This window comes from Scomber japonicus, chromosome 11 (assembly GCF_027409825.1).
Source record: "Scomber japonicus isolate fScoJap1 chromosome 11, fScoJap1.pri, whole genome shotgun sequence".
NCBI lineage: Eukaryota > Metazoa > Chordata > Actinopteri > Scombriformes > Scombridae > Scomber > Scomber japonicus.
In genome coordinates this window covers 28811030-28838165 of record NC_070588.1, presented here as the reverse complement: position 1 = coordinate 28838165, position 27136 = coordinate 28811030, and the positions used below count along the sequence as shown (strand labels likewise).

The window sequence follows — 27136 nt, the reverse complement described above, 5'->3', positions numbered from 1 at the left end:
CAACTTATTACCACAGTTTTTACACATATTGTTGGAAATGACGTTGAAAAGGCCTCATTTAAATGAAATTATACCTAATTTTTGAGATAACACCTATCAACAGGAGGGTTAAATTAACTTGGGCAGTTTTGGAACTTTTGGACATTTGGATGCCAGTAAAGAACATGCTAAGTTGCTAAGTTCACAGCTACTGACATGCTGTTAATGAATGCATAACAGTTATAAAGAAATGATTTGAATTTTAGGAACACCAAGAACTTGATGTAGAAGTTGCTATCCTGCTAAAAAGAAATGTGTATATGGTGTTTTTACAGCTGTGAACAGTATGTAAGGGTTAAAAAAAGAGGTGTTGCTAAGAAAACGTACAAATGTGAAAAAGAGGAAAACACATCGTCCTTCTCTTTCTTAAAAACAAGCATGAATGATTATATTTAAGTTACTCCTACACATTAACATTAGCATTGAGTCATCAAACACACTTCTGAGTCATAACAGTTAGAGTAGGTGAAAACCAGCTCTTTTAATACATCATTTATACAAACATGGTTACATTAATGGACACTGAAACACACACAACATTTTGTTACTTTTCCTGCAACAGAAAAATAGACCACTGGCCTCAGGTGAGTTTAACTTTGATGCCAAAAAAAGGTTTAGATAATGATCTCCTGCATTTAAAGGACTATACCAATGTATTTAGCGCATTTAAACCTCATACAACACCGCAGCCTATTTTACTAATCATGAGTTTTAGATGCAAGTTGTACAAGAAAACATCAAGTCTGCATTAGTCTGTCAAGTAATACATCATTTTATGCAACTGAATGGAAAGTAATAGGCAAAAATGTGAAGTAAACATGATTTGTAGTTACTGAGACATTAAAAAAAAAACATTGGTATGGTCCTTTAAGTTGGTGGTGCTGACAGGGTAACATTCGTGAGGAAACAGCTGCAGGGAATGTACCTTATTAGTCGCTGTCAAAGTGCAGACTACCAAAAACAAACTCACTTCCTTGTTGGACAACGTCTTCAACACATTTACCTCAACCTATAAATCAAACATCTTTGGAAAAACATTCACTAGAAGAATTACACTTATTTGATCATTAAAGCACGGATGTAGAAAAAAAGGTCATTATTCTCTCTTCACAGCTGGGATTGGTGACGTATTTCTGCGTATTGATTCCAGTGCATTGACATAAAGGTAAGTATACAGTATTGTGACTTCAGATGAAGAAAACAGTAACAATGGGAACTCAATCAAATCATTCGTTTCCTCACGTCTGATTCATTTCTGTGCTGCCACTGATTAGCTCGATGATATGTGCTTTTGCAAGTCAAAGACATTTAATTCACACCTAGAAGAATAATAAATAATTTCATAAAGGACAAAAAAAACACACGATCAGCAAGCAATCTGATTAATTTAAAGATGAGGACACATATGTTGATCTAGGTAAACACTGTGTACTTACAATATCATGGCAAGAGTCTGCATTCACTATTTCCACTTACATTTATTCTGTATCTGCTTGTTCCAACATGATATTGATGCTGTTTGATGTTGCCCACACATCAAATTGCATGATTCTAGTTGTCCTAAGCATCAGTTGACACTTTTTCCACATATTCAACCTGATATATTTGGTATCTGTGGAAATGTTTGATAATCAAAAGGATTTTTTAATAAAGATATGTGAGATTGAACCATCTTCAGCTTCAAAACTTACATTAAATAGTTTATTTTGTCACATGCAGGAAATTATTGATTATTGTTTCCTCAGTGTAACATGATTAGATTACTGTCATGCCCACTTAAATGTCATTGATATCTGATGAGGATTATTTATTTACCTCTTGAACATGATAATAAGAATACACAGTGAGAGTGATGCGAAGGATCAGCTGATACGTTCCAGCTGCAGCTCAGTCTCGCGCTGACATGCGCCACCTGCCAGCAGGAAAATGAACTGCGCACCATCTACCAGCATGGACTGATAGCTTTTTATAGTGTGGATACTAGTGCCACCTGCAGGCAATGAGAGTCACTGCTGCTGTGCATCATCTGTCCTTAAGACTGTACTCAATGAATGACAGAAGGAAAGAGAGAGAGGGCAAATGACTACATTTTAGTTTCCCAACATGTGCTTAAAGGTTTATTATTGAGCTCCGAAACAAAAAATTAATTAATTAATTAAAAAAAATAAAAGCAGATGAAAAATGAATGAAATGAAGTAGAATAAACACATAGAGACAAACAAAGCAAAATAAACTGTGTGACCAAATTTGGTCCTGAATACTGACGCATCCTTATAATTAACATTTCCTAAAATGTTTCTGTTTTGTTGTTGTATATATTGTCGATGTTTGGGTGTTGAGAGAAACATTATAATTATAATCATAATTAAGACATTTTTGGTTTGTTCTCATTTTATGTGGTCAAATTTTAACATTTTTTAGGTTTCTGCTTCTCCCTGATCTGTATATTATCAGTTCTTTGTCATTTCTTGTATACATTTTGACTCATGCTAAATAAAATAAACTAAAACTAAAAAATAAATCATTTAAACAACCGTATTAAGTGCAAAATTCAACTAGAAATTAACAACTTATAGTTTTGGTTATTGCACCTAGTGGTCAAGGTGGTGCACTACAGGCCACTTTCAAAAAAATGTTACCGTTTCATTGCGTTTTTTTGAACAAGTGTCCTGACTGGCGGTTGGAAACATGACACTCTGAGTTGGAATGGGAAGTGAACAGTCAACCCACCAACCCTCCTAATTAAGCAAAATCATCTCATCAAATCATCTGAAATGTGTCACTTCCCCAGGTCATAATTCCTACAGCTGCTAGATGATGTAAAAGTAACTTTTTAAGATTTATACTGTTGTTTATCTTGTGAGGATGAGCTCTTTTTTTAAGGTTGCTTTTAACTGGTCACTATTGAGGCAGAGGCTCACGTCTCTTTTCTTGTTACTAATTGACTTATTTTACTTTAGCTAAATGTAAAACCAATTAAACAAAGAAAACAGCATATAGAATCAACACAAAATGCAGTGGAAGCATTTGTTGCCTGCAGATGGCGCAAGTGTACGATGGCACACTTGGGGTTCACATTGATAACTCTACATGTAAAGGTGCTGCTTTCCTGTAGGTGGCGCAGGCTGGCAGGGACTTGTGGAGAATCTGCAGCTTGATAAATAGGAATGAGCGAGTTTAAGACTTTAAAAATAATACCAATGTTGGGTTTAACGGGTCGAAATGCTTCAGATAATGTGATGTGAGGTTCCAGTATCAAATCAGCAGGGAATGCATGAAATTTAAGCAAAGAAAGGTGTGTCAATACCTTACAAAGTCAAATACCTCGACTCCCCCTCCACCCACCAGCCCCAGTCACACAAACAAAACACCCACCGCGACCGTCTGTAACCTTGTGTCAACCAGCGGCCCCGGTCTTGATTCCAGACTTCTTTGGCCTGCCATGTCCTCTCAGTGAACGTGCAGCAGCCGCAGCTTGTTGTTGAATGACTGTTAAATATTATCCAGATGACATCGACACAGTTCAGTTTCATTCTCTCTCTCTCTCTCTTTCTCTCCCTCTCTGTCTCGTCCAGGCGTAAACTGCCACCAGTGAAGCCGTGGCAGTTTAGGTGAGCAGAGGTTCCTGCTGACTGCCGGTGGAGCGCGGACCCTCAGGATACCACGGGGGTCATGTCCCACAGCTGAGGACAAATGATCAGTATGTTGGTCAAAGAGAGAGACACTAATGATGTCACTGATATAAACATTTAAAGGATGAATGCAGAAATATTACAAACAGAATTTAACAGATTGTCTGTTTGGGTGCTGATACAAACAACATCATATTTAAAATAATAATTTTTACTTTCTGTATTTTTTTAAAATTTTATGTCAAGTCTGTTGTAATAATAAAAAAGGAAAGTTGTTTTTTTTAATATTTTAAAGACGATGATTTTATGTTCTTTAATTTCCATAGAAAACAGAAAATTTCAAATTCTTTCAGCTTAGCAGAGACACATTAGTGAATACATTATTTATTGTTATATTGTTATATTCTATTATATCTTCTATCTTCAATTCATATTATACATTATTTTGTATTAATATATTCTTTTATGTTTATATTTTATATTATATACATTCCTTTGTATTATATAATTTTATATTTAGATTGTATATTATATACATTATTTTGTATTATGATATAATTTTATATTTAGATTGTATATTATATACATTATTTTGTATTATTATATAATTTTATATTCATAATTTATATTATATACATAATTTTGTATCATTATATAATTTTATATTTAGATTTTATATGATATACATTATTTTGTATTATGATATACTTTTGTTGTAAAGTAGCTAATATTCAACCAATAATTCACACAACAAGTAAAAGAACTAAAGAGTGCTTAACTCCACAAAGACTCCACACTCCTCACCATTATTTTAGTGATATTAAAAAAAATCTGCCTTTAGCTATTTTGGACAAAACAAACAGATGATAAAGTATTTTAAGAAGCTAGCATGGTTTGGGCACCAAGCAGACACAGAGCTACAGTAACATGTTTTCCATTGAACTGAGTTGCAGCAGGTCATGAGAAAAAGAGAGAAGAATGTCAACAAAGCTCTGTGTCATAAAGTTAAGAAAATTATTCAAAGATTCCTGGAGCCGTACTAAACACTACTAAATCATTTGTCCCTGTCATTGTCTCATTTTCCACCAGATTTAACTGATATTTAAACTTGATATGATGTCATGCTTATGGGTGAATTATAAGCCAGGAAAAGTCAGAAACCTGAGGGGCCCTGAAGGCTAAGGTTACTCAAGTTCACTATGTTGCATTTAGCCTTAACTGCATTTTATTTGTCTCTGTTTTCTTAGCGAATACACTAAAGAGATGTAATGTAAACTGAAATTATTAATTATTATTAATTTAGTTGTAATTACATTGATGTATATACTTAGTTAAAGCAGGCATGTCCAAACTATTCCATAAAGGGCCATGACTGCGACTGCAGGGTTTTTTGCTCTAACCAATCAAGAGCACACGATTCAACCAATCAACTGTCTGAAGACTGAGATCAGTTGATTTAAACGAGTGTGCTCCTGTTTGGAGCCTGTCAAGATGCCAAAAAAGGGGTAGAAAGTACACCAGCTGAGCTAATAATGGAGTAATGATGCACAGGGGGAGTTAATAGGGTCCCACTAATGAATCCTGCCTTAATGATACTAAATAAGACACAAAAAGAGCAGGAAAAAACCGTTACCATGGCAAAGGTAAAAGACTTTCTACTAAATGTTTCTGTATGAGTCTTATCTGAAACTCCTAAAAACAACAGATACTGTTTGTTCCCATCCAGACCTTGATAACCTTGTCCGTGCCAGAGGTGAGCAGACTTCCAGCGGTGGGCTCATAGTGCATGTAAACAATGCTGTGCTTGCTGTCGTGGAAGGTTGCCGTGGGCGCTCGGCTAGAAGACACACACACACACACACACACAAAAAAGGAGAACGTCCGTTACTTTTGCCGCAAAAGAGCGCTGAGGGATGCTGGTCGGTTTGGCTTAAGGGAGGACAAAGGGTTCAGTATGAGACAGCAAACAGAGGCGAATTGTTACTCACTCCTCGTCGGTGATGGACTCGTGGCAGCTGTCGCACACACGCACCTCAAACTCAAAGCCCATGAGGGGGATGGTGGAACGTTTGGATGAGCATTTGCCGCACACTGCCTGGCCACACTTCCTGCAGTGGTGCTGAAGAAACACAAAGAGGACTTCCAAATGTCAGCTTTGTTTAGTCTCATTATTAACAGCAGAGTAATACAACCAATAGCTTGTTTTGCAGCTCGTAAGTAAGTCTCAGGTCTTGGCTATCCTGAGTCAATTCCCAAGCCGAGGCAAACAAGTCCTGAATCAAATCCAATCTTTCACCAAGTTTAATGCTATCTAACATTTTTCAATCAGACAGGTCATTTTCTTTACAACAATTTGTGTTGTTTTGCATTCTGCCATCTGTTTTTTAACTCCAGCAGAGTCTTTGCATCTGTACGTAATAATTTGAGGTATCATCTGATGTCTGTTTGCTGTTCTGAACTGACAAACTCTTGTGCAAACTTGTTCCTGCAAGCACATCCTGATAGGCTGCAGTCACATTCATTTATAATGTATATTTTGTCAAGTTTTTTTCTTTTATCATATTTTTACATTCTGGGGTTTGTAGATTTGATTTCAAGGCCAAGTCAGAGCTACGTCATTGATGTTAAAGTTATAATCCTTAAGAATTTCATGAAGCCAAATGCCATTTTTTCTGCAAGTCATTAAATGTATTTCACAATCAGGATATAACAAGCCCAGTTGCTGTCCATTTCAAGAAACCCCATCACTACATATCCACTCTCAGATACATTGGCACTGAAGTCATAAAATGCCTTGGTAGAGGAGGAGATATTGACTCTATACACCCGAGGAGAGAACTATTTTGGATCTTCGCAATGGACACTCACACCTCGAGGTCTAAATGAAGATTTTAACATTAGACCATTCCTGTGACTGTTAACTTACTGTTGTTGTGAAATAGACTGTGCTCCAAATCCACATCATCTGTCTCATCTATGGCATTCTATGGCTCTGTTTGTTATGTGGCTTTATATATATTTTAAAGTCTCTCTTTAAAAACATCTAGCCATATTGATGTTATTACCACTATATGGCTAGATGTTTTGCTATTGTGCTCTATCTAAATTTGAATATAAAAGACAGGTATAAAATCATTGAATTCATGACTCAAGTCTTAGTCATGTGACCTGAAACCACACCTCTGCTGCATGTCACTACAATGCTACCAGCACCAAACTCATGTCAAAACACCTGTGAATGGTTTTGTGATGTCATGTTTCTGCTAGCCAATCGACTGTTTTTTGAGTGCCATCAAAAATCTGTGTGGTCGCAATGAAACGCTAAACATTACAGTGTGTTCTGATTGGTTCTATGCTACAGAACGTTCCAGGAGATTGCTCAGCAGTCAGGGGGGAAAAAAGGGTTATTACTGAATCCATCAACACACACAGTTGAAGAGAGTAACCACACCAGAAAGCTGTTCCTGAAAATGAGACGATAAAACAGCCACGGGAAGTCTGCAGGTTATTAGCTCAGCAGGACTGAAGAGTTTATGTGTGGATGTTTTCTGGAAAGTTGTTTGGGATGAATTAAGGGTGTAGTAGTACTCTACTTTAGCAGAGTCCCTGACATTTAAACTGTGATGTTATGGTTTTGGGACTGAGGATTTGTAATGGGAGTAACATAAATAACATGAGGTAGGGAGGTAGCAGGTGTGTTCAGTACCTGTCGTAGGCCGATCTTTTTACTGTCCCACATTTGCTTGAAGTTCCAGAAGAAAGGCTGTTCACACTTCTGACAGGAGTCACTATCCAGCCACTCTGGAGTCTGTACAAACACACAACTCACAATCATGAGGACAGCTTCTGCTATATATGATACTCCTAGTATCAACTAGGCCTGTCACAATAATTATTGACTTATCGTACAATAACGTAATAACCAACATCATCATGTCTATATATGGACTTATCATATGATACATAGCCACGCTTCACATTAGCAGCTAAGAGGCTATTCATGTCACATTGGCTAAACAAGTAGTGTCCTCCATTCCTCACTCTGTACGTCCTGAGTGGAGACTGTAGAAGCATTAAAGGTAAATAACTCTGTCCCCAACCATAATGACAGGCTGTGTTTTTACTAGGGTTGCAAAATTCCGGGAATTTTCAAACTTGGAAACTTTCCATGGGAATTAACGGGAATTAACAAGAATTAACGGGAATAAACCGGGAATTTACTAAACTGAAGGTATGTTCTTATTAGGGAACTTAAATATAGTTGTGTAAAATAATATTTTACCATAATCCTGACTAAAACAACCAGATATCATGCAGTACAGTTGAATATCTATGCTATCTGAGACCACGCCCCCTACATGCACTGTGCATTCCTCCATCACATGCACAGATCCCGTCAGGTATGTGTAGCTTCACAGACACATTGTTGTATTTTTTCAGAGTTGTGTGTGAAACCATTAAGAATAATAACGTTTAGTTGTTTTTTTAATATTAAATTATAAATAATTGTATAATTTAAAATAACTTCAACAGCCGAGGGACATCAAGCGACATTGTTTGTGCACCTTTTTTCATTGTCATTGTTCTTTTTATATCCAATTAATCAATCAAATGATGATACCTTTCCACTAAATTACCCTCAATTGCCATAAATTCCAATTTAATTCCCATAAATTCCCATAATTCCCTTAATTCCCATGGAAAGTTTCCAATTTAGAATATTTCCAAAATTCCCCAGCTTAACTTCCCATGGAAATTTACCGGAAACTTTCCGGAAATATACCGGAAATTTTCCACCCCTTTGCAACCTTAGTTTTTACACAAGTGTAGCACCCACTCTCCAATCCCCACCCCCTTACATTATTATGTTATCATTATATCAGTGGTATAAAATGATCTTCAAATGACAACAATATTGTTTATCGTGATTATTTCTGAGACAATATATATGTCCAATAAAAGTAGTTATCATGACAGGGTTATGTACGCCTTTCCATTAAAAAAAGTCCCAGTTACTATGAATAATCCACCAAGTTTGCCTTCTTGTGAAGATATAGTCCTGATAAAAACTAGAAATTTGACATATGCCTGGAACAAGGCCATAAAAATGCATCAGCCTAAATAAAGTTAACAAAAGCAAACTGAGAATGATGTCTTGCAGTGTTATATTGCAACCATAATGACTGATTATTATGCCCAATATATCATCATTATATCAGTGGTATAAAATGATCTTGGGTTAGGGTTAAATGACAATAATATTGTTTATCGTGATTATTTCTGAGACAATATATAATGTCCAATTAAAGCAGTTATCATGACAGGGCTTGTATCAACAATGATCAAATGGTAAGAAGAATCCAGTTTTCATTTCTAGACAGTCATTTTGTGAAAGTTTGAACAAACTATGGATGAGGAGTAGGGCTGGGCATCATTTAAATTTCGAGTTCATTCGATACCAATCATGTGAATAGACATTTAGGAGGCATCTTGGCTGCTGAACTGTTAATTCACAGCAGCTTCCCCACCACAGACGGGTTGTAGCTGCTGTGGCAGTGGGTCAGTCACATGTGAGCAAATCCATAGAAATAGTCACGCTCCGGGTGCAAAAAGGATCGATTGCAGACGTTACTACTTGGTATCAATTTATTTCGTCAATACCTTAAAGGTATTGAGTAGTGATACCCAGCCTTAATGAGCATTATATCTGCTTATTTGAATTTATTTTAACATAAACATAACAGGAAAATTACAATGAATAATTTAAGGTGTAGTTGCATGCTGTAATTATTTCTTGACGCTGTGGAGCGTTGCGTCATTTAATGAACATCAGACCCTGAACGCATCACAGACAAAAGAAGCAGTCTTTATGTTGAGGTCACACACAGCCTCACAGCGGAAAAGGACAGAAATCAGTTTATGTGCTTCCTGTTGAAAGGTGGTTAACACAGCTGCGTTTATGGTTGTTAAAGGAACATTTCAAACATTCATCAGGTTTTCTGATCCATGCTTTGCTGATCATTTGGATGTCTGTTTAGAGCTTCAGTGTGAGCTTTGGTGACAGCTGATAGAGGTATTAGACTGATGATTTTAGATGGGAAATCAAACATAATTTTCTCAAACAGGTGTGCAGAGTCCTCTGTGGCTGATATTCTGAGTGGCAGTTTGAAGTTTTACACTGCAGTTTTGGCTCTGCATACAAGCACATCTCTAAAAAAGTAATATTACTGCTTCCCATCTGGTTGCTTTCTTTCCAAAAGCTGAGAATGTCTATATAGAAGCTATCATGACATCGTGCCAAAGTGATTGTTTGTAAAAGGGAAAGCGGTCTATTGTCATCCAACCTTTTAACCCTGATTCACCATGAGGAATGAAATGAGAAAGTCCTGATTCAGTGTTCCCCTCTTTCTAGTTTTTCTATTTTAAATCCCGCAGCTTTGATGAATTTGCCAGTTAGCAAATTTTTCGCTGAGTAACCAGCTGCCCCGGCGCAGTGTTTGGTATAACGGCTATGAGTGATTGCTTGGGGAGCGACGGCGACCTACTCGTGTTATTTTAAAGCTCGCCTTGAGGGATGCCGGGCTTGGACAAGAGCGGCGAAAGAGGAAATATAATTGAGAGGAGATTTTGGAACGGGTAACAGAGTGAGAGGCACGACTGAGTGATGGTGAGGCAGAGTGAAAGTGACTGGGTAAATAAAGATGCAATCAAGTTCCGACTACAGGGTGGAGACTGGCAGCAGTGAGGGGGAGGAGAGAACGCAAGCCTCTCTGATATAAGCCAGTGTGTGTGTGTGTGTGTGTGTGTGTTTCTAATCTCATGTCATGATCTCTTAAGAGAAATGATCCCAGAGAGCAAACATGATTGGATTAACACACTGTAACCCAGACAGAAAAACACACAGCAGACACTTCATAAATGTACATATTTTTTCATATTTTAATCATAAAGCGTTACAGCTCACAGATCCAATATGCTCTCTCTCTCTCTCTCTCTCTCTCTCTCTCACTCTCTCACTCTCTCACTCTCTCACTCTCACTCACTCACCTCTTGTCGTGTTACATCCATGTTCCAGATGACGATGCCTCCATCTGAGCTGCAGGAGATGAGCTGGCGAGTGTGTGAGGCATAGCACAAACCCTGAACTCTGTCACTGTAGGGAACACACACACACACACACACACACACACACACACACACACACACACACACACACACACACACACACACACACACACACACACACACACACACACACACACACACACACACACACAGGCGTTAGGCAACAGAGGCAATCAATGACACAACATATTAAGAACAACACAAGTGGATTATATGAGTAATCAGATCAGTTTTTAAAGCATCTCTTTAAAACTTTAACTATTTTTCCACCTCACTCTCTACAACAAAAGCATGTCATAAAAAATAAACTATATCATCAAGAAGAGACGAGTGTTTGTAATTCTCAGCTGATGCGGCAGTAAAAGGACTGTTTATCTCCGTGGTTTAAATAATGATCGTTGTGAGTCTGAGGGAGGCTCAGCCACTCGTCTAATCAATCCACTTTGTCTAATAAATGTTCTAAAGGATGTCATCGCTCATTAGATGGGACGCACACTTCCTGCTGACTAATAACCTGCAATTTGAACACTTGAAATACTGTCTCTGCCAACCAGTCGAGGTGCAGTTTACATCTGTGTCTGTCCACGCTGATGTATTGTCTGTAGTGGAGACTTTGCAAAATAAACTGAAACCTAGTGATGACGAGGTATCTAATACAATTATAACCAACACAGAGCACCACACTTTGTATACTTCTGACTGGAGGTCAAGTTTGGTCACTGACTGCCACCTACAGAAATTTTCCGATGACTCTGCACTTGTTGGTTGCATCATTAGAGACAACCACATATCCTACTTAAAAGGAAATTGACAGCTTTCACAAGTGGTGTGATGAAAACCACTTCAGTTTTCATCTAAATAAGAGTAAAGAATAATTATTGATTTTGGAAAGAAAAAAACAACCTGTTCTTATTAAAGATGTGGCTTATTGAGGTGGTTCTCTACTACAGGTACCTTGGCATCTTTGTGGATAACACCCGTGCCATTTTTTACAGCTTTGTTGTTCTTATTTTGCTGTATCTGCTAGTGTGCAAGTTCATTGAGACAGACGAAAAACTGTTAAATTCCTTACATGTGTTCAAGTGCTTGGACAATAAAGCTGAACACAATGTTGCAGCCATGATGGCAGACAATGCTTAAGATGTGGATGTTGCTGCAAGAAGCTACAAATTCTACAATGAGGAGGCTTCAGTTTTTAAGGTGGACACCCAAGATTAATGTCACCAATTCAATGTGTGACCAAACAGAAAGGGTTCTGTTCCTGAGTTATGATGTTGAACAACGGCCAGAAACATTATGACGTCACAGTGAAGTTGACCTTTCACCTTTTGGATATAAAATGCGATCACTTCATCATTTTACCCCATTAGACATTTGTGTGAAACTTTGTCGTAATTAGTGAATGAACTCTTGAGTCATGGCCAAAAATGTGTTTTGTGAGGTCACACTGATCTTTGACCTTTGACCATCAAAATCTAAACAGTTCACCCTTCAGTCAAAGTGGATGTCTGTGCCCTCATGGTGTTCCTGAGGTTTCGCGAGAATGGGACGAACTTGAAAACATATTGAAATAAGTTCAGCTACCCTTCTGTCGTCTGTGTACTTTATGATGTGTCATCAGGGTAAACAGCAGTGAACTCAGGACACAGCTCTGAGGGGAACTGGTGCTCAGTCAGATGGTGTTTAGTCTTGTTACTGTCTGTGAGGAAGTCCAATAGCCTGATACAGAGAGGGAAGCTCAGGTCCAGTATACCCAGTTTGATTTAAACGTTGCGTGATGACTGTATTAAAAACTGAAGTCAATAAACTGCATTCACACATGGGTGTTCTTTCCTTCTAAAGGTTCCAGGCTCAGGTGGAGTGCAGAGGATAAGGTGTCTTGAGTAGACCAGTTAGGGCGGTATGTACACTAGAACGGGTCAAGTGTGGGGCAAGTCTGGATATTATGTAATACTTGACCGGCCTCTCGAAGCACTTCATCATGATGTGAGTGACTGTTACTGGTTGGTAGCTGCTGAGACTTGCAATAGTAGATTTTTTTTTGGCATTGGTATGATGGTGTCTGTCTTGAAGCATGATGGGATGACGGGTACGAGTTAGGGTTAGGGTTAGTGGGGACGTGTGCCGATTATTCAGCACATTCTCTGTTGCAGTGGACATCAGCTGGGTCAAGACCGAGTACCTGGTCATTATGATGAGGTGTGGCTTTCCTGGCAGGTGTGTCGCTGAGTGCCCGAACCATCCGAGATAAGAAAGTCAGTGTGGTCATGACAGGGTGGAAGATTTGGATTCCCTGCCACATGCGCCTTGTGTCCCTAGAGTCATGGAAGTGACTCTGACCATGAGCGTGAGTTGCTATCCTGATGGCTTGACTAATTAAGGACCACAATGTCAGCGGATTCGAAGGCAGCATATCGTGCTCTCGACATCGCACGCACCTCCGTGGTCATCCGAGGTTTCTGGTGGGCATGCTGATTGGTGTTCTTTTTTGTACCTGATTGACTCATGTCTGTCAGTTGTGGTATAGTAGTGAATGCTTGTGATTCTTACTTGTGTCCCTGTAGTTCGATGGCGGTGCCTTTGCGCCCTCCGATGTCCCACATGATGATGGAATGATCTGAGCTGCCGGAGAACAGCACCCTCTGAACCGGGTCCCAACACAGTGCTGTCACATTACCTGGGGCGAAGTACAACACACACACACACGCACAAACAAATAAAAGACAGAATTGCAGTTTATTCTCACATTGTAAAAAGGTTTTATACATAAGGGTTTTCTATTGAGAACCAGTGTATGATATATCATCTTTTCAGAGTTATTTATGATCCACTCATCATTAAATCCAAATAAATACATTTAGGAACTGGGCTTATGTCCCTGGAGCTGTCATGCACTGACTCTCACAAGACTAGTTTCATTGAGTTTGAGAACTATATTTCTTCTGTCGCTGACTTTAAAGGCTCATTTGTAGGTCTGACACACAGTGCAGCACATGATTCCATGGAAATACAGCAATAAATTAATACACTTTTTTCGTTCTTGGCTCTGAACTCATCTTAAAAACTATGTCATCTTGAGACTATAATTCTAGAAGACATTTTGCGCTGCCTTCTTTGTTGAAGCGTCACATTTAAAACCACAGGAGACCTGCAACCTTTTTGAATTCATGAATAACTGGTTCAATAATCTGAACTCTGCCTGAGGACAACACAATTTGACAGAGGAAATCGAGCATCAACTATTATGTGAATTTAATGCAGTGACTGTCTGAACCTTGACGCTTTATGGGAGGTTACTCGAGGTATAAAAAGAAATAATTTATGCATAAAGATGTAATTTTCTCTTTCTTTATCTTGTTCCTCTCCTGACAAAAGCTGCTCCCGGCTGACATCTTCCTGCAAAGAGCTGTAACCGTTTCCCTGGGTTTTATTTTGTATTGTTCTCATGTGTAAAATGGTGTTGAAGATATATGATAATTACCAAAGCTATTATAAAATGGTAGTTTCTATCATTTGTATTCAGCAGCAGCTCCGCTCTCTGATAGCAGAAGAATAAACAAGGCACGGCACATGGGGTGAAGATACTTATTCATTCAGCGCAAACTAATATTTGGAAGAGGGAGCGCTTCAAAGCAGAGCAGGAAGCAAAAACTATCAGGGGGCTTAGAAGTGTAACTGTGAGGCAATTTAGGTAACCAATTATTTATGTTTGTTCGCAGAGCTTCAGAACAAAAATCGATGCCACTTTTTGTCGACAGTGCTGTAGCTCATGAGGCTGCTAGGAATTCACAGCTTCTTCATTGTGCGTAGTGTGTAGAGTATAGTGTGAATGTAGAGTACCAGTGTGTCCCTTGAAAGTGGTGACCAGGCTGCAGTTGTCCTGTTCCAGCTTCAGGATGGTCACCTGACCGGACTGGTCCCCTACAAAGGCGTGTCGAGTCTCCACATCGAATCTGGGATAAGATTAAGGTCAAGAAACCATGTCCTGGTGCATTAACTCATCCATTAGTGGACCGAAATGCTGATTAGAAAAAGCAAAATCTCTCTTTATTTTCAAAACAACTACAAGAAAATCCTGAGCCAGCACTGTTAAGAGTCAAATGTAAAAGCAGAAGAATTACAGCATGTCAGTGGGGCGACTCAGTCAGTATCTCCCTCTGACCTGGTTAAGTCACCACGGACCAAAATCATTACAACACTGTCAACATTGTAGCAGTGGAAAAACTGCACGAGGAATAACCCAATTATCCAATACCCTTGAAATCTTTCAGTCTAAAAGAAAACACAATGCAAATCGAATTACTGGAATTGTTGTTTTCAATTTCCCCTCTCCCCGCCTCGCTGGAAACCTTAAATGATTGTGCTTTTTAAAAATACATAAATCTCTGTTATTTCCCAGAAGCAGAGATTTTTTCTTTGTTAATCAAGGACAAAAACCTTGATTAACAAAATGTTGAATGTTATTTTGTTGGAATAACAGCAGCGAGCACGTAAACTACGTGTCCTTTCAGCTTTACATGAATTACTATTGTGCAAATGAGCTGAACGAGGACAGTTTTCAACACACAAAAATTATAAAGACAAGATGGGCTTTGTCATATTTTTCTATTTTTATCAGCTATTAAAATCAAAAAAATTTTAAAAGGTTATGTTGCTGTTTAAACATAAATCTTGGTGAACTTACTAGTAGCCAGCTCTTGTTTGTTGTTTCCACATGAATCATATTTATTTAACCTTAGCACTGCTGTCTTTCTACTGATATAGCGTGACGCAGGTTAAAATGAGGCTAGAGCTACATAAAAAAATGACTTTGTGATTATAGTTGTTTAAATGGCAGCTGGTGAAATACAGTCACTAAAGTGTTGAAACGACCATAAACTAGATAAACCAGCTCTTATTGTCCTGTTAAACAGCCCAGTTAAAGTCATTTTACTATCTATGCTAACTACACATGCAGCAGGTATGTAGCATGTAAAGCCTAACAGGATACTAGCGGTCTGATGACCTCATGGCAGCTCATTGGTATGGATCCACGGTGCTGCCGAGCGCTCACAGCCTTTCATCTGGCCATTGCAGAAACCTACTCAGACCGTTTCCTTGACAACAGCATGACTGATGCCTATTGTTAGGCCTTTCCCATTAGTACACACTAACTGGAAGCTAATCTCAATTGCTCTGTCGTATGTTTCTGGGGGGGGGGGGGGGCTTAAAATAGACTGTTGTCACAATAAAAAGGAAGAGTCCAAAGCATCAAAGATGGCTTATCATTTTCCCACTTGGTTATGTCTGCTCTGTTCCGTTTAGCAGGGAGTGTAGCTGTTTGGTTCATGGAGCACAGTCAAGGGGGCCAAGAAACCCGCAAATAAAGACCAAGGAGGGGGTGAGGGGGGGTTTAAAGGATACTGTAGTCCGGTGACCCAGGCTGCTGTGTGATAAGTCCCCAGCTGCTGGCCGCTCTCTGAGCAGTGCCAGGTGAAGTTCTTGTCCTGGCCGGTGCTCAGAAGCCATTCCATCTCCAACACAAACAGCACCACTGTCACTCTACCCTGGTGAGCTGCAGGCATGCACGCACACACACACACACACACACACACACACACACACACACACACACACACACACACACACACACACGAAATGCAATCAATCTCAAATCACTGCACTACTAACATCATTCATACTCTGTGCTAAAATTGCAGGAGAATGTAATGATCACCCTGTTTTGAAAGCAGAAGAATGGTAGCTTTCTTTAAGGAAAGACAAGCCACACAGTCACACACATGACACAAAAACATGTGGTACAGATCTTCTCATAAGACCAAAGAAACATACATCATAAAAAGTCATCTGTACATATCGCTTCATTTACGAATCGATTTTGCTCCGGTCCAGTTATTTTGTGGGTGAGATATACTCAACAGAAAGAGATGAATTATGAATAGTATTCATAATTCATCTCTATTCATTGAATACTACCAGAAAGCAAACATTCCTCAGGCTGCAGAGTCTGCAAAGCCTTAAACACACAGAGCTGAGCAGACTTTATTAGCTATGAACTGTCCTAAAACTGCCAGCATGTGCTTATAAATCATATGCAAATTGCAGAAACTGAGCAGAGTTTCAGCTTTTATGAATAAGCTCTCTAAAAAGGTGCAGTGTCTAAGATTTAATGGCATCTAGCAGTGAGGTTGCAGATTGCAACCAACTGAATACCCCTCCCCTCACATCACCTCCCTTTCCAAGCAGTGTAGTAGAACCTACGTTGGTTAAGAAAAAATGCAAAAAAAAAAGAGAGCTAGTGTTTGGTTTGTCCATTTTAGGCTACTGTAGAAAGATGGTGGTGCAACATGGAGGAGGACCCGCTCCCTATGTAGATATAGGTCTCATTGTAAGGTAACGAAACACAATTATTCTTATTTTCATGTGATCACACACTAATTAAAACATACTTATGATTATTATATTCCATTTAGGACAAGTCCACTCACTAGATCCCACTAAACTCTACACACTGCACCTTTAAGTAAAGGAAGAGTAAAGGAATAAGTTAGTCATACCTCATGTTACACATTAACATATTATACCATTGTTGAAAAGCATGCAAAACAGTGCAAATATCAATGTTATTAAAGGGCTGTGTTCAGGTACCAGAGAGAGAAAGTTGGATTTAGTATTTTTTCAAGATCACTTATAAGGAAAACTCCAAGAGATGTTTGGATTAACGACACAAGGGAGGCAATTCTAGGTTTTATGGGTAAACTTATTATATATTAATATACTAATATTCCAAGTTAAGTAAATACTATAAGTTAAGTATATCAGGTTTAGTGCTGAGGTGAGCAATAGCTGGCTTTTGTTTTTATATCAATCTAAAGGACTAATCTAAGAACATTTAAAAAAATGTTGTGCATCTAGACCTCATAGTTCCAAATTCAAGATCATTTAATACTTGTTTAGGATTATGTGCATTAGGACTATGTTAGAACTGTACAACAATATCAGAACTAACCAACTTGCAGACATATGTGTAATTAACTTACTGACACACACACACACACACACACACACACACACACACACACTTCCTCTCTCACCCTGGTAAGTCCGTGCTGGGGTCATCTTATTGTAATCTTCTGACAGGATGAACTCCTGAAAGACAGGAAATAGACAAAAATGTTTGACTGGGGTTTCCAAGTAAATCTTTTACCAGCACAATACATTTCTTTAAGTTACTGCATTGAAATTCTGGTGTGTGGTTCACCTTCACTTTCTAAACATGTGACTGCAATTGGCTTAAGTGAAAAAAAGTGCAAGCTGGTGTGTAAGCCTGTAAAAGCTTTTGACCTGACTGTGCTATTTTCTCTGAGGCCTCCACCCATCATAAACTTGAAGGAACTTTGAGTATTAAGATTGTTGCTGAGTTGAAAATCCCAGAAAATGTTCTGTTATGTTCTTTCTTACTTTCTGTTGGGCTGACTTGTTCCAAAACAAATGACTCCCACTGAGAAATTCTCGAACAGAAAAACAATAGCTGGACTGTATGAAGCTGCTGTATCTGAGAACAGACTGGCCTAAACTGCTCTGCTGTGGTGTGTCAGAGCTGTAAAACTTCTAACAAACAAGACCAGCCGTTTTAAGTCACACTAGCGGCCACTAGAGGCTGTATTCTTCATTACACCTTAAGTTCTGTTGCAAGGAATGGGCAAAAAATTGATCATGGTGTCCTAATGGAAAAGTAATTCAATGCATTCAGTAAGGGTTCACCTCTGGGGAGCACGAACATTCTCAGTAAATTTAATCAATTTTATTGAGTGCAAATTGGATCTGTTGACCTGAGGGAGGCATAGGAGGAACAAGGAGGAATTAGTGTCCAGAATTCTAAAAGTTTTTCCACTGAGGAGCATGACCGCGCTCATGTAAACCCTGCAAAAAGCTGCCAGTTGGATTTGAATATATCATGTGTACAAATACAAATTGTGTATGTAAGGTTAGGAAAAGGTCGTCTGCTGCATTTACACCTAGCATTAACATGTGATCTGTAACTGGAGACATTGTCTGGATAATGACATCTGATCCACAGGTCTTTGCAGGCCAACTGACACGGTGCACCTCAGGTCAAGAGAGGCACTGGCACCCACGGGCATCATTCGCTTCTAAAGCACTTTTTCTTTTTCTTTTTTGAGAGGGAAGACATGTAGCTGCCCAGACTGACAGAAGCTTGCTTTGCCTGACAGGAGCAGGAGGATTTGAGTGACCTTTGCTTGTAAATGAAAGTACTGTATTGCATTCGCACATGCCTGAGATCCAATCACAATGTGGTCTGTCTAATCAGATCACATTGCGACCACTATGTGTAGAGTATTCACACCTTCCACTAACAAGCATATTTACTTGTCCAAATAATATATACCACATACAGACATCACATGTTATTACCACATGTAAACGGGGTAATTGTCTCATAACCTTAACCCTTTGGGGAAGGTGAATATTTACACCAAATGTCCTGGCAATCTGGCAATTATTACTCAGATACTTTGAAGTGTTGTTCAAGAGGAAAATATGATGCAATATGACACCAAGTGTTGGTCAAAAGGAAATTCTGTTGTAGTTTTACTGCAAGAAGAAAGATCAGGGGGTGATCAAAACCTTTATGAAGCATCTCCTGTAGTCCATGTATACTCATAGTACATGTCATGGTAGCCTGGAAAGCAGTAGTGTAGATAACTTGATCTGGATTGAAGTGATGAAGCAATGGATTGTCATTTTTTTGTCCGTTTTTTGAGTGTAAAATGTTCAAATAAGTCAAACAGCCATACAATGATCTCCCTCAATAACATAAAGTTTTAGCAAAATTAGGATTTAGATCAGGAAGTATCAAACCAAAAACAAAGGCAATAAAGTATCAAAGACTTAATATATTTTGCTTAGGTCAAAGAACTCTTGATGCAGTTCAGTTAAAATGTGACCACTTGTACACAGTATAAAGAGAAAAGAGAGTATTTCAGAGGTTTTCCCTTGTCACAGTGACCTGACAAAAAAACTCCTCCCAGTTTCACCAAAACACATACAATTACAGCCGCATTCTTTTTTCAGTGCCAAAGGGCAGATAGTGATTAGAGATCCTCCTGCCAACACACTGACAAAGACACAACCTGCGTCCTTCGGGTCATTACCTGTGAAAAATCTATAAAAACGTGGACAATAGAGGGTTTTGTTGGGAAGAGGAAGGACTTACACAGATACTTCCAGTGTCCATCCCCACTGAAAGCCTCCTGGTCTCTGGGTTGAAGGACATACAGGAGCACGACGCTGGAAACACAAAGACAGACAAATGTCAACACTTTGCTTCTATCTGTCTATTATGTTGCATTACATAATAGCATTTTTTAGAGCTTAAACTGCATCTCACAGTCTTCCTCATAGGACACAGTTTGCTCAGCTGACTGAAGTTTCATACTAAGGTCATGTGATAACAAGTGAGTTTCCTGCATGACAAAACCAAGCAAAATCCATCTACTGAAAATTGCCATGACGTGCAACTGAAAACCCTGGAAAATGCTAGAAAGTGGACTTTGATTGAAGATTCTCTTGTGCACTGTTGCCAAAAAGACAGCCTGAAAAATTCTTAATAAACTGAGGGCTGATTTGGTCATAACTTGAGCTTGATCTGCGTCTTCTTACTGATGCTATCAAGACAAGAACGATATAGAAAAAATCAATCATGCTATCTTTGACCGAATACCTTGATATTGATATTGTGATATTTACGTGGGATTTTTTATATATATAATCATATATAGTGGATAACACTGCAAATAATTTAACAGCTAGAACAGACTACTAAGTTCATTAACTTATATTGCTTAACTGTAATGCAGCTTTTAAAACACAAAACTTATGCCATATCACAACATCACGACATCCAAAATCTAGGACGATATCTAGTCTCATATCGCGATATCAATATAATATCAATATATTACCCAGCCCTACTAGGAACTTTGTTAAATCATGTCCTCCACTTATCTAACTAGTTGGTGGTGGTATTGTACTTATTAACACCATATCACGATATCCAAAACCTATGACGATATCTAGTCTCATGTCGCGATAACAATATATCAGTATATTGCCCAGCTCCACTAGAAACATTGTTAAATTATGTTCTCCACCTATTTTACTAGTTGGTAGTGGTGTTGCACTTATTTATGCCATATCACGATATCACGATATCCAAAATCTAAGACGACATCTAGTCTCATATTGCGATATCAATATATCGATATATTGCCCAGCCCTGCTAGAAACATTGTTAAATCATGTCCTCCACCTATTGAATTAGTTAGTGGTGGTGTTGTACTGGAATGACACATTCTCAGCGTGTTCTCAGCCTTCAAACTACCAAACAGTGGAATTAACACCGCTCTACAACAGTTTCACTTCAACTCCTTTTCTCAGCTTCACAACAGTCTGCAGGTGTATTTTTGTTATTCTGTTCACTGCCTGTGTGACATTTTCTCAGTGAACAAAACCAACTTGAACTGTTGTCCTCAGTCAGTGTTGACTTAGGTCTCTCAAGCAGAACGTGTGTTGTTCTCTGACAGCCTCTGGGGCAATTTTATTTGGCATATTCAGTGTTTCTTTGCTCATCTTGTTTATTTGAACACTTTGCAATTAAAAACAAAGTTAACTTTTATAATGTATTCTTGTTTGCACCATAATGCTGCATAGTAATTTTCATTTACATAGAAGCAAATATCAATAGCCTTAGGTAAAAAATAACTTAGAATGTACATTTGTCTGTAATAAAGGTGTTCAGAAAAGCAAGAAAACAGCTGAGTTCATCCAGCTGTAACAAATATAGCAGCAGTGTTTTATCACTTACTAACTGATTACATACCATTAATAACTTCTAATTTTCCTCTTAAACAAAAGCAACAATAATACAATATTGTTATTTTAGGAAAGTTGAATCCATTCCCATCTCTAGAGAACTTCCTGTCAGTTCAAACTGTCTTTGGCTGATTGAGGGGGGTGAAAATAACCCCAAAATGAACTGACTGCAGATGATTTATACATTTATGTCAACCGTTGAACTGCTTTGGATAACAGTGCACTGTCGCAATTTCCTCACTGTGTTGGTTGAGGTTTAGGAGACAAAAATAATAATAATAAATGTGGTACCAAATGTTGATCTCATCTGAAAGTTTCCACATAACAAACTCATGGTGAGGCCATTCAGAAATGTGTGAAAAATGATACTCAGGAGATTAACTAGAGCAAAACGTCATGAATCAATCCCTTCGAACACATTTTGAGGTTAAATCTTCACTCTGACATTAAAAACAGAAAACATTATAATGACTTCCTGTATTTATGGATTATGAGAGCTGTGATTACATACTTTTGTATCAGTAAACTAACATCTTAAACACATATACAGCCTCCAGTGCTGTTATTGTAAGCTACATATCTTGCTGATGGTAGCATGGGATTTCCTTCAGTTGCACAACTGGAGGGAAACGAGGGTTGTCACAGACGCGAAGATAGAGGAGTACAGGAACTCAGACACGAGTCTCTATGATTCATTATATCCATCGTGATGAGGAGAGACGCTCACATAGAATGAAACCAAAAGCAGAGGAAGGGTGAAGAAAAACAGGACTGAGAAACCTGTTTCAAGAAGTACAGTATGTGCTAAATTAAGTTACACACTAGTACATTTTCATGATATATTTGATTATGCTGAACAACCAATCAATCAGCTTGCACAAAATACAATGCACAAAAATACACAGTGATACTTACATGGCATTGTGTGGTAGACACTGGGCCAGTACTGACCGCTGTCTCTCTTCAGCCATACTCGAATCGTCCTGTAGAGTAAAAAAAAATCACAATTATAGCTTCCACATCCCTCATGGCTTTACAGCTGTAACCCTGAATGATCGATGTGGAGAGTTCTCCAGTCTCTCTGGATTTTTTGGCAATTCGCTGGCCGCAGTTTAATAAACACAGGAAGTCAGTAAACATACCCAACTTTGTGCCCTCTTGGTTCATATCAAAGTCTCCACTCTAATGTTACTGTAGCAGGAATTCATCACCACCGTGCCCCCATAACAACAGACTGAATACTAGAATTAGAGATGAGTGAGTGGGTATGAGCGCCTATACTAAGCTTAGATTTTCCTCATTAAAATGTTTCTTCATCAATGATTGATAATGATGAGGTGAGGTGTAGAGAAGTGAGCACTAGTATCAAATTAATACTCAATGTCAGCAGATATCCTGAGCTGAGGTATCAGATTTTGCATGGAGAGAGAAAAAGATGGATGTGACCATGTTTATCTACAATAATACTTACATTGAAATGGTTATTATAAAGAAATAATGACTACTGGTATAACAATTATATTTAGTACCTATGCAATAGTCCAAAAATGACTTATTATTCATTTTTAACATACACAATGTGCCATTATGGATCTTACAGCTTGGTTACACAACATAAACTATATACATGGACACACAGCATTAAGGAACATCTAACCTTTATACACACACAAGCTCACAGCCACCCTGAAACACTAAAAGATGTACACACTCAATAGATATTCACAGCAACACACACTCACTCACACGCGTCAAAAACTGGGAAAGTGAGGGGACTAATGACACCGTTTTTATTCTACATGGTGAAAGAAAATACATCAGAAAAACGTGTTTAAATGTAAAAGCTCATTCCAAACACACCTGCATTCCAAAACTGCGCCTTTTTTTTAATCAAGCATTACTATTTTTAGCTGTTTTGAATGGGTTTATTTTTGGCAGGTAGCTAGCTTAAGTTAGCCACTGTTAAAAATGAACAGTCTGATGGAAAACGTTTTTTTAAAGACATTATCTGACCAGCTGAACGATGTTTTCAGTGAGCAGACCGTCGTTAACTAGCTGCTCAAATGACTGTCAGCTGACACTTTATGGAAATGATAATAAGGGCTATATTTTACCTTGCAACACCGACTGCTTCTGCATAAAAATGGCTTTGCTATTAAGCCAAGTAAAGGCATTATTACTGGAGGCAAACGCACGCAGGTGACGGCGGTAAAGCAGGATTTTCGGGTTATTTTGAGGCTAGCCTACCTGTCTTCAGACACGCTGATAACGCCGTCCTCTTTAGGAATGATGACCGCCGTGCTAACAACATCTTGGAAAGCCTCAATCTTGCTCAGCAGACATGGCTTCCGAGCCTGAGGCTGGGGCTGAATTTCGGCCGCCATGTGTCGGCGGTTCTCTAACCTCCGCGGTCGGTGCTGACTCCGGGATACATAACCCAGCCCCGGCCCGACAGGAGAGCTGCTGGCCGGCTGTCAGGAAACACACATACACGGTGTTGTGACGGCTGTCAGAGACGCTGGCTTCCAGTCAGCTGACCACACACACACATACACACACACCTGACAGCAAATGATAACACAGCCGACCATAGCAAACACTTCCTCCCAACAAAATAAAAGCTCCTCCCAAAATCCGCTCTTATACTTTCAGAATAAAAACGTAATTTCTCTTACAAACAAATGTTTATTTTTAGTCCAAAATCAGCGTACAGTTGAATACAAAACTGAGTAGATTACAACAAGCAATTTCAAAAGTGTAATACAAATAAAATCGTATATTATCTTTAACACAAAATAAATCCTAAAACAGCTGTAGCCTATAAATAATCAAAAGTCACTATCTAATGAGGAACTCCTGATGAAGACTCTATGATCTGCAAGTAATGGCTTTACTCAACGACATTTATTGCACTGGCATAATAACTTAGGGGACTCACAAGAGATAGATTTTAATTGGTGAAGATTGATGCAGCAGAAACCAACATCCTGACTTTTAGTTCCAACAGGAACAAGCTTCAAATTTACCTGTCACGATCAGATAAAACCAATTATTTAGAACAGCTTTGGGGTTGCAAGGTGGTGGAAAATCCTCTTCTGGCAGGACACCTGCTCTGTCTTCTAGGCAGCTTGTTAATCAGAAAAATCCTCAAATGGACTGTCTCTGGGAAAGGCCTACAACTAAGACATGGACCAAAATCCATTTATTAAAAACTCATTAACATTTAGAACGGCATACTTGATGGCCTATCATAACACCTTTATTAACATTCATGCTTACAAATCTTTATTCACACCCTTATTTATTCAGGACTACTAAAACTTTAAACTGCAGGCATAGCCACTTAAAGTGATTAATATGTAAGTCTTATTAACAAGCAGTTATAATAGCTGACGCTTTATCAGAGAGTCAGATTATAATGACTTAATAACATTTAGAAGTTACAATCACATATGGTGTACCAACATTTGATAATCATAAAACAGAGAGAGTCTTTATTCAAACAAAAAGTGAACTTCCCAAACTTGAAAATGTCGATGTAAAGGTACAGTAGGCAAACTTTATTAATAAATTATTGATTAGCAGCGAAATACAGTCACTAGCTTACTGTATTTAATGTAATTGATATGATGTTCTGTTGCTAAATTTAGGTGCACTTATGTTGAAGGGTTAAAAAATGCATTATATTTTAGGTTTTTCCTGCTAACTTCACACATTTGACTGATGAGACCAAGGAAAGTCAAACTACTGCACAACAACACATCCATCATCCGATCACGACTTTCACAATAAAAGCCTTACTGCCAATCAGGTGTCTTGGTTTTTGATTCAAGACGATATTGTCGTGATACAGTCGCTAATCCGTATCAGCCATGAAGGTAACCAGGTTAAATATCATCATTAAACCAACTGTACCAACTCAGATTACAGGAAGTGGTGAAACATAGATGATATTCATTTCCTGCAACATTTTGTCTCGACTTCAGTATAAAGGTCTAAAACTATGAATGTGAGGTCTGATGAATGTTCAGATTTAAAATTTTGGGGCTGGGCGATATATATAAAATCATGTATCACAATACTTTTAACCGAATTTCTCGAATTTCTACAACAATATGGCATGGATGAGTAGTGGTGCTTTCACAAAATATTTGCAAAATAAGAGAGTTTTGACAAATAATCATCAGTAATTTGGATATAATGACAAAGTAGGTATAGGCAAGTAACAGAACAACTAGAACAGTGGGGTAAGTTCAGAAAATGACTACATTTATGTAAAGCAGCCTTTAAAACCAGGAAAAGACAACAATTCTGCTGTATCATGATATTAGGATATCCAAATTCTAAGACGAGATGTAGTCTCATATATCACAGTATCAATATAGCAATATATCAACCCTAATTACAACACAGTAATAAACATATCAAGGGAGTGATAACAGAGCTATAAAACTGTTAAATTGATCTGACAAGTGATTTTTTTTTTAGCTATAGGAATAAATAATTGAGAAAAATACAGCTCCCACATATACTGATGAGGTGCAAAAGTATTATTGATAAAATACATTTGCATTATCAAAGTACCTGCAGAATGTCCCTTTTCGGAGTGTTATATAAAAGTTAATATATCATTGGATTATCATATTGATTGATGCATTCAGGTGTAGCAACATTTTATTGTTGTAGCTGGATGGGGTTATTTTAAGTGCAACGTATACTGTTGGGTGATTAAATGTGTTATATCATGTTTTGTATGTAAACCACCAATGACTCTTACTGTCAAACACACCCCTCCACAAGATCACCAGCAACCAAAGCAACTTTATTCTGAAAAACGTGTCATTTCCACACAGGAAGCTGAATTGTTGTGAGTATTTTGTGTGTGTGTTTGAGTGTGTGTGTAGTGTGTGTGTGCGCGTGTGTTGCTCCAGAGATCTCTCTGTCAAACAAGAGAAGAGGCAACAGAGCTTCCTCCTCTTTTATCGGGATGGTTTCCTCTTCTCTCTGCGGAAGTGATGATATTTTCCAAGAAGCTATATTATGTAAATGCTATTGCACAATCGTGTACGTCTTTGTGAGTGTCATGTGGCACAAAGAGTGGACCCAATCAGTCAGGATGATGTGTGAAATCCTCAAAGTACACCTCAGACAGACAGCAAGGTTATAAGAAGTCACTACTGTTAATACTCACTTATTAAACACGTAGTGGTGTCTTTTAGGTGCCAAACGTTAATAATGCACACACATAGAAAATAAAGACAAAGTATGTCCGAGCTGCAGGGTGTGTGCGTGCGTGCGCGCGCGTTCACGTCAATCCCTTGCAGCGACCGTTCAGCTAAACCTGTTTTCCCGCTGGTCGTTCGCGGAAAAAAGGATGGTTTTATTTGGCCACCCTATTAAAAACCAAGTACTATATGTCCGCCACTAGTTCCTGGAACATTCTC

General features: G+C 38.4%; 1 protein-coding gene across 2 annotated transcripts; it reads right to left on the bottom strand.

The window, feature by feature from the left end:
* Positions 1-505: 505 nt before the first annotated feature.
* Positions 506-24247, bottom strand: wdfy2 (WD repeat and FYVE domain containing 2). 2 transcript variants are annotated; one of them, XR_008321958.1, is made up of 13 exons: positions 23940-24247; positions 22608-22675; positions 20035-20108; positions 17891-17945; positions 16200-16350; positions 14637-14749; positions 13347-13473; positions 10719-10824; positions 7378-7479; positions 5660-5790; positions 5400-5508; positions 1516-3722; positions 506-1358 (listed from the first exon to the last, which is right to left on the bottom strand). XR_008321958.1 is itself a non-coding variant. In XM_053329005.1 (12 exons), the coding sequence occupies exons 1-12, from the start codon at positions 24074-24076 to the stop codon at positions 3693-3695; spliced, it is 1203 nt and encodes a 400-aa protein (XP_053184980.1). In that variant the 5' UTR covers positions 24077-24247; the 3' UTR covers positions 506-3692. The 2 variants fall into 2 exon arrangements, 1 of the variants encoding a protein (XP_053184980.1); XM_053329005.1 differs by having other exon boundaries at positions 506-3722.
* Between the last annotated feature and the right edge of the window lie 2889 nt (positions 24248-27136).

Excerpts from the sequence above, each read along its gene's own strand:
- wdfy2 (XM_053329005.1), bottom strand. The coding sequence starts at position 24,076 with ATGGCGGCCGAAATTCAGCCCCAGCCTCAGGCTCGGAAGCCATGTCTG. Across the intron at positions 16,351-17,890 it reads CCCAGCACGGACTTACCAGG|CTCACCAGGGTAGAGTGACA; the intron begins GTGAGAGAGGAA and ends GCATGCCTGCAG. Across the intron at positions 14,750-16,199 it reads GCCTGGGTCACCGGACTACA|ATTCGATGTGGAGACTCGAC; the intron begins GTATCCTTTAAA and ends ATCTTATCCCAG.